This window comes from Panthera onca, chromosome C2 (assembly GCF_046562875.1).
Source record: "Panthera onca isolate mPanOnc1 chromosome C2, mPanOnc1 haplotype 2, whole genome shotgun sequence".
NCBI lineage: Eukaryota > Metazoa > Chordata > Mammalia > Carnivora > Felidae > Panthera > Panthera onca.
In genome coordinates this window covers 93669577-93677244 of record NC_138347.1, presented here as the reverse complement: position 1 = coordinate 93677244, position 7668 = coordinate 93669577, and the positions used below count along the sequence as shown (strand labels likewise).

The 7668-nt window shown below is 40.3% G+C and overlaps 1 protein-coding gene across 1 annotated transcript in view; it reads right to left on the bottom strand.

Moving 5' to 3' along the window:
* Positions 1 to 735: 735 nt before the first annotated feature.
* The window catches only part of NCEH1 (neutral cholesterol ester hydrolase 1), a 61824-nt gene continuing 54891 nt past the window's right edge, over positions 736 to 7668 (bottom strand). The window contains exons 4-5 of the mRNA XM_078432158.2: positions 5327 to 5498; positions 736 to 3349 (exon numbers count right to left, since the gene is read on the bottom strand). Of these exons, the coding sequence (XP_078288284.1) occupies positions 2732 to 3349; positions 5327 to 5498 (790 nt within the window). The 3' untranslated portion in view covers positions 736 to 2731. The remainder of the gene's footprint in view (positions 3350 to 5326; positions 5499 to 7668) is intronic.

Below are 7668 nucleotides of genomic sequence, written 5' to 3'. Positions count from 1 at the left end.
GCTTTCTTAGAGGTAGATAACCTCAAACTAAGGTCCAAACATTGGTCCCTTCAAATGATGTAAGAAAACACTAGTATTAAATGACAGTAGCTGTCAAAGAGGAAGAACTAAAATCCTGTTGTTTTTTTTTTTAGGAAAAAAATCTTTAATGATGTTTATGTCTGTGTATATATGGAAAAATGACCTACCAAAAAACCCCCCCCCAAAAAACAAAACAATCCAAAACACCGTAGAAGAAGCCAATACAATTTGCCAGTCCAACCAAATGGTTGGAATTGACTGTTGGAAGACACCTTGCAGATTAAGTAATTCAAATCTCTGACTTTAGAGGAAAGGGAAAAGAGGCTCAGAGACAGTAAATAACTTGTGTCTGTCCATTAGCATGTTAATTTGCATGATTATTTTTATACACATACAGGCACACACATACACACACACTGTTGCATTTACATCTGTTTTGTACATACAATGCTACTGGCTTGTACAATAAATGAAAAATAAGGGGTGCCCAGGGGCGCCTGGGTGGCGCAGTCGGTTAAGCATCCGACTTCAGCCAGGTCGCGATCTCGCAGTCCGTGAGTTCGAGCCCCGCGTCGGGCTCTGGGCTGATGGCTCAGAGCCTGGAGCCTGCTTCTGATTCTGTGTCTCCCTCTCTCTCTGACCCTCCCCCGTTCATGCTCTGTCTCTCTCTGTCCCAAAAATAAATAAAAAACGTTGAAAAAAAAATTAAAAAAAAAAAAAAAAAGGGGTGCCTGGGTGGCTCATCAGTTAAGTGTCCGACTTCAGCTCAGGTCACGATCTCCTGGTTAGCAAGTTCGAGCCCTGCATCGGGCTCTGTGCTGACAGCTCAAAGCCTGGAGCCTGCTTCAGATTCTGTGTGTCCCTCTCACTTTGCCCCTCCCCTGCTTGTGCTCTCTCTCAAAAATAAGTAAACATTTAAAACATTTTTAATAAAAAAAAAAAAAAGAAGGGTGTGCACTTTCACTTATTTCTTTGCCAGAAGTAGGAAATGCCCATCTTTCAAATGAGTGAAAAGGTTCCTCTTCCTCTCCACTGATGAACTGGCTGTATCATGACCTGGCCTTGGCAGTCCCTGCAAAGAGCAGGGTGGGGGCAGTGGTAAAAGTGGCAGGAAGGAGGGCAGAGGCACTCAAACCACAACTGGAGTCCCTTGCTATGCCGAAGATATTCCCACTGGCAGTGAAGGCTTTACACAAAGTCAAGCTTGGGCTATTGTAACTCCTAGACCAGGCTGGAAGGAGACAGAAAAGAGGTGAAGGAACCAGGTATGCATCACCCTGGAGAATATGAGCTAGCGTTCCTCTCACCACAGAGGGCAGAATTGAGCAGTGTGTGTCTTACCTAAATTCTCCAACTGTCAACTTAGATGAATTTACTAAGTGTAGTCACAGTTTCTAATTACTTTAATTTGTATATGCATATAGACGTCAAAATATTTAAGCCTAATGTACAGTAGTATTAATAGCTACTTTACCTCTTTCCATCAAATTACATGTGGATATAATTCTAAGGTAGTTTCTTTAAAAATATCGTTATTTTTAGTATTCATCATAGATGTTATTCTGAAAAATCTTAAGTCGAGCTGTATATATTAACATCAAATAACTTAAAAAAATAAACAATACATTTCATATATATATATGGTATTATATATATATATATATAATACCAAATATATATATATAATACCATATATATATATACGGTATTATATATATATATACCAAAATAGCCCCATTTTAAAGCCATGTAAGTGAAAAAGTTGAGTTTTCAAGAATAAACTAGACCCTCTAAAGGTATTTTTTCATAATTTCAATATTAAATGTATCTTCTTTTCTGACTATGCCAAAAATATACACACTGCTCTTGGTAATTTATGTCAGAAGTATTCATTATGAAAATAAATAAGTTAGTTCATTTGTCTGTTTTCACTTGTTTCTGTAATGACAAACTTATCCTAAATCTAAATGAATTTGCTCCCAAAAGATCTCCCCTATGGAGACAGCATAACCAAAAAACTTTACAATGTACAGATATCCACTACATGCAATCGTATATTTTCTAATAATAGGGGTAGAAAGTAACCTTCAAGTATCGTCATAATCCAACTGGACTTACAGAGAGCTATCCCATAAAATTAACACTCTAAAGGAAGAAAGTTATTTGAGAAATTTGTCCTTGCTAGAACACCTTTGTTGAAATTCTCATAGGAAACAAAACCATCTATCCATAAAGCACAGAGGGCGCTTGGTATCTAGCACTGACCTTAATGTGCACACAAGTAACACTGCTCTGAATGTAAAGTAAACTCTACAAGCTAAAGAAGAGCCCACATATGCCACCCACAGCTGGAAGAATTTCTTCTGGAAAGAATTCTTTGACGAAGACAGAACGCAAAGCTATTTCAGCTCCTAGTCCTGCTTTCTGTAGCCGTGAGTATCGGTGGTAGTTTGGCTAAAAACAAAACAAAACAAAACAAAACAAAACACAAAAAACAAACAAGAACAGAAAGACTGGTCCACTTGGAGAACCAGATTTAGACATTTTGTACTTACGTTAGTCAAACACATTTTTCAAAAATTAAATTAACATAAAGTCTGCAGGGAATGGAATTCCATAACTCACAAGTAACAAGGGGAAAGTAATCAACTAAAAAGTGCATCTCTTTCCAAAGCAGGTGCAGGAGGTCAAGATTCTGGAAATTTTCCTTTTACAGGTTTTGATCCAGCCACTTGATGTAACTATTCCTAGTCCGGATTCCCACTGAGAAGTTGGTGGGCCAGCTGGTGAAAATCATGCATCCATGGAAGCCATCCTCAAAGTGATCCAGGGTCACCTCCACACCTGCGCTCTCCAGACGCTTTGCATACATGATCCCATCGTCTCTTAGGACATCATGCTCACACGTCAGAATGTAGGTCTTCGGGAGGTGCCGTAGGACTTCCTGGTCTGCAATGAGCGGGGCCGAGCGAGCATCCAACAGCTGAGGGATCTCCCTCAGAATCCTGGCGTTGCCGGTGGTCTGCACCACAGGCTTGTAGTCCTTTGTGATGGATGCAGGCAAGAGGGACGTCCAGTTTAGACGGGCCCTGAGGGCAACTGCCTCTTCCACGTCCATCGAAGTGTGGTTGTTAACAATCATCGCCTGGACAAAGTCATAGTTGCCTTTGAAGTAGTCCACCCAGTACTTCACCATGACGTAGCGGGGCAGGATTGGGGTGTTCACATTTTGCTGGTAAGAGGGCGTGTTGAAATCTAAAGCTTGAAGAACTGGATAAATTAAAGCTTGCACTTTGAGCTTGCTTTTGAGGTTGGCATCTTGAGTAAACTGGAGAAGAGGAAGCAGACACATTATTTCCTGCTGCATGGCTCTTTGTATGGAAACCACACCTTTTAAAGTAGCTGAATGCATTACCTGGAATCAGTCAAAAGGTTCTAACTAGGAAATTTCTACCAGACGTGGTATTAAGTAATACGGTTTATGAAATAAAAACTTCCCCACCACCCACCACCAGCACCACTCCCCACACATGCATCAAGCTGCTGGATGTTTACTAAGAAAGTTATGATGTTTGCAACCCATGTTTTTAGTGAACACTGCAAATGCATGTGATCTCTTAGGTCTTTAACCCCCCGTGAACACTTCACTTGTATCTATCCTTCGGCACTAGCACACCTTGCTGGGTACTATGGATGGATAACATGAGAACTTTTCTTAGTTCAGTATTCTGTGCAAAGTGAAAAAAGGCAATGGCTTTCTAGGGAGAAACAAACTAGTCTAACTCTTCCAGAGGAGAAGGGTAGGAAAAGCTAAATGAACAGATGATGGGACTCCAAAGTGTTATAGCAGGACCTCAGGATATCTCCTCTGATGAGCATTTAGTCTTCATGCTGCATAAGTGAGAATTTAAATAGTGCTGGCAACATGCCCTCCATTCTCCTTAATGAGCATGTGCCCCAGAGTTGAGGTTAAATGGGAATGTGAACGCATCCTCTACCTCATCAGATCTCCATCCCCCCATGCCTTCACAAAATGTGAACACACTGCCTCATTTTCCAGTCCTAGGGTCCAAAATGGTACACATTTGTATGTAACATCTAAAAGGCAGCTAACTAGGTCACTGGGTTTTATAGGCAACTAAACAACCTTCAAGGTCACTTTAGCTGTACAATTTTGTTTCACGTCAGAGTTTAGAACCCCATCCCCCAGGGAAGATATAACTACTCTGTAAAAGCAAAAGGAAATGATCAGTTAATAGTACTATTAATATGTGCCAGGAATTGCATATACATCATTTCACTAAGTCCCGGCAATAGTCCTGCAATCAGATGGCATTATCCTCATTTTCCTGAGAGTCAGAGATATTCAGGGGCTTGCCTGAAGCCCTGTAGCTTCCAAAGCAGGGAGACTGGATTCCATTCCACTGCTAATTTTAAAGCCCATGATCCTCTCCCCACTGCACCAGGACTTTCTTCTTACCACATCAGAACACATGTATAGGAAACCCATCAGTGCCCAACGAAGTTCTCTATGTACTGCAATTTGAGAATACCAAAAGAAATCTGGAGATGAGAAGACAGAGATGCTCTTCTAAACTTGTTTAATCCATCAGAGGAAGAAAATATACTTATCTTTGAATTTACACAGCCACCCAAAATTTTGGGTGCTATTAGAGCTAGATAGTTTTAACCAGAGAATTTAACCAGGTAAGCTCAGGTTAACTGGTATTATAACACTCGAAGTGGCTGACCCATTTCAATTTTTTTTCTTTTAGATTTTAAAAAATGTTGGGAAACACTTTTTAGCTTTTCAGTTTGACTCAAAGTTCTAAGGAAACAATCTTAGCAACTGGAATTTAAGCAAAAATATTTTGCAAGTCCAATATGGAAAAGAAGCTGGAAAAAAAAAAAAAAAAAGTGAATGTGAAACAAAAAACAAAAAAAAAAAAAAAAAAAAAATCCAAAAAAAAAAAAAAAAAAAAAAAAAAGGAAAAGAAGCTGGAGATACTTGATTTCCATGCATATTGCTGAGGAGCAAGAGAGCCCTATAAACTGTTAGCCCATCTTTCATATTAATTGTAATCAGGGACTTTCCAAGGACTCAGAGGTGACATCTCTTTCAATTACCCCTCTTGCTACTTCAGAAAGATCCGAGAATTCTCCCAGCGCAGTCATCTGAATAACGTGGCCCCATACTGACCAGCCTACCTGCTAAGCCTTTGCCATACATAGCGAAGAATATGTTTGTAGGTCTGCAGGTTAGTGAGAATCCTCTTACCACCAGCATGTCAGGGCAATCTGTTACCTGTTGGCCCAGAGCAGCAGCCAAATTCCCACCAGCACTGTCACCAGAAATGCCAATTCTGCCCGGGTCAACCGAATACTTGTGTAAGACTTCTGGCTGCAGAAAATACTTCGTGGCACGTACAACATCATGAATTTGTGCAGGAAAATAAACCTTTGGAACTAGCCTGTATCTGTGAAGACAGAAGTTGTATTCATTTAAGGACTTCACCAAGTCTTTATAGGCCCTTTAAAGTTTATGGGGAAGCTGGTTCTTTTGACACAGAAGTAAACAGGTAAGGATTGAAATAAATATAAAATTGAACCATTCATTTTCTTTTTAAAAAAAAAGTTTATTTTGAGAGAGAGAGAGGGTTGGGGGGGGGAGCATGAGTGGGGGAGGGGCAGAGAGAGAGAGAGGGAGAGAGAATCCCAAGCAGGCTCTTAACTGACAGCTCATGAACCGTGAGATCATGACCTGAGCCAAAATCAACAGTTGGATGCTTGACCAACTGAGCCACCCAAGCGCCCCTGAGCCATTCATTTTCTTGCAAATCAAATACTTAGTTTAAAAATGTAATGATTTGGGGGTATCTGGATGGCTCAGTCGGTTAAGCATCCAACTTTGGCTCAAGTCATGATCTCACAATTCGTAAGTTTGAGCTCTGCATCAGGCTCTGTGCTGACAGCTCAGGGCCTGGAGCCTGCTTCGGATTCTGTGTCTCCCTCTCTCTCTGCCCCTCCTCTGCTCACACTCTATCCCTCTCTCAAAAAGAAACATTAAAGAAAAAGGGATTAAAAATGTAATGATTTTGTATTAGCAATAATCTTTCCCCCCTTTTTTATCATCAGCCATGAAACACAACTTCAAAGTTAAAGGTGGATGTTGATTATTAAGATATGGGTAGAACCGTAACAGATTTGGGAATTTTATTTCTGGAAATCAGTGTTCAATTCACGACACTTATGGATTAGAAGGTGACTTGGCAACATCAACCACTTCATCGGTCTCCTGTTTAATGACTCCATATGGGATCCTTCATGATTTACTTGAGAAACACAGCAAAATTGTGTCAGATACCCCATCCATGATAACATCTTACAAATCCATAGTTGCTGGTAGTCTCTGCTTGGAGTGCCCTCTCAGCCTCCTCCTTCTTTCCCTATTAATTCTCACTCAGCCTTTAAGCCTTACTCATGGGTTTAGACTCCTCCAGGTAGATTTCCTTGACTATAACTCCACTTGCTTCTGGGGCTGAGCTTGATGCCTTTCCTTGATCCTTCTATGTGCTGGAGTATATTACTGTTCTTACTGCCTCATCTTAAAATGATTTATGTGTTTCCTCTGAAGAGTATGTTCTCTGAAATCAGGACTATGTTTTATTCATCGCTGTGTTCCCAGTATCTATCAATGTGCTAGGCACATAATCATCCGTCCAGTAAACCCTTTTATTAACATACCTTCCTTTTGCAGACAAAAGAAACTGGGGCACCAAAAAGTTACTTTATTTGTAAAATAAGTCAAACACAGATAAAAACAAGGTGGAATAGAAACTAAGTACTTAATTAAAATCTAGTAATATTAAGAATTCAGGTCTCGGGGTGCTTGGGTGGCTCAGGCAGTTAAGCGTCCTACTCTTGACCTTGGCTCAGGTCATGATCTCACAGTTCATGGGTTCAAGCCCCATGTCGGACTCTGCACTGATGGTGTTGTGCCTGGTTGGAATTCTCTCTCCCTCTCTCTGCCCCTCCTCTGATCGTGCTCTCTCTCTTCAAAGAAATAAACAAACAAACAAAAAAAACCTCAGGTCTTTTCATTTTCATTTTATAATTAACATACCTATTCTTAGAAACTTATTTTCTCCCATCTAAAATCCAGCTAATTATCTTGCCATTCAATGCAAATACAATCAAATGAACATTTGTGAAATACTCTGAGAAGTAGTGAATATTGATTACTGCATTTTAAAAGTCCTAAATGTGACATTCCTTCAGTGGTTACCTTATAACAGATAAAATAATTTTTCTAATTTCTTTTTTGTTTTCCTATCTGCGGTGATCATTTAATCATCCAAAATGTTTTTTGTCCCATTGAATTTCATTATGCCCTAAAGTGGCTGCTATGCTATATAGTACTACTATCCTACTGATCAATGAGTGAAAAGAGTAGGATTATACAATTGTGTCCACTAGATGGCGCCATCTTATATGATTCCATTTACCCCCAGTTTTAGGACTTGATCTCAATTTGAACTTCAGGGGGGTTCCGGAAGATGGCGGCGTAGGAGGACGCGGGGCTCACAGCGCGTCCTGCCGATCACTTAGATTCCACCTACACCTGCCTAAAGAACCCAGAAAACCGCC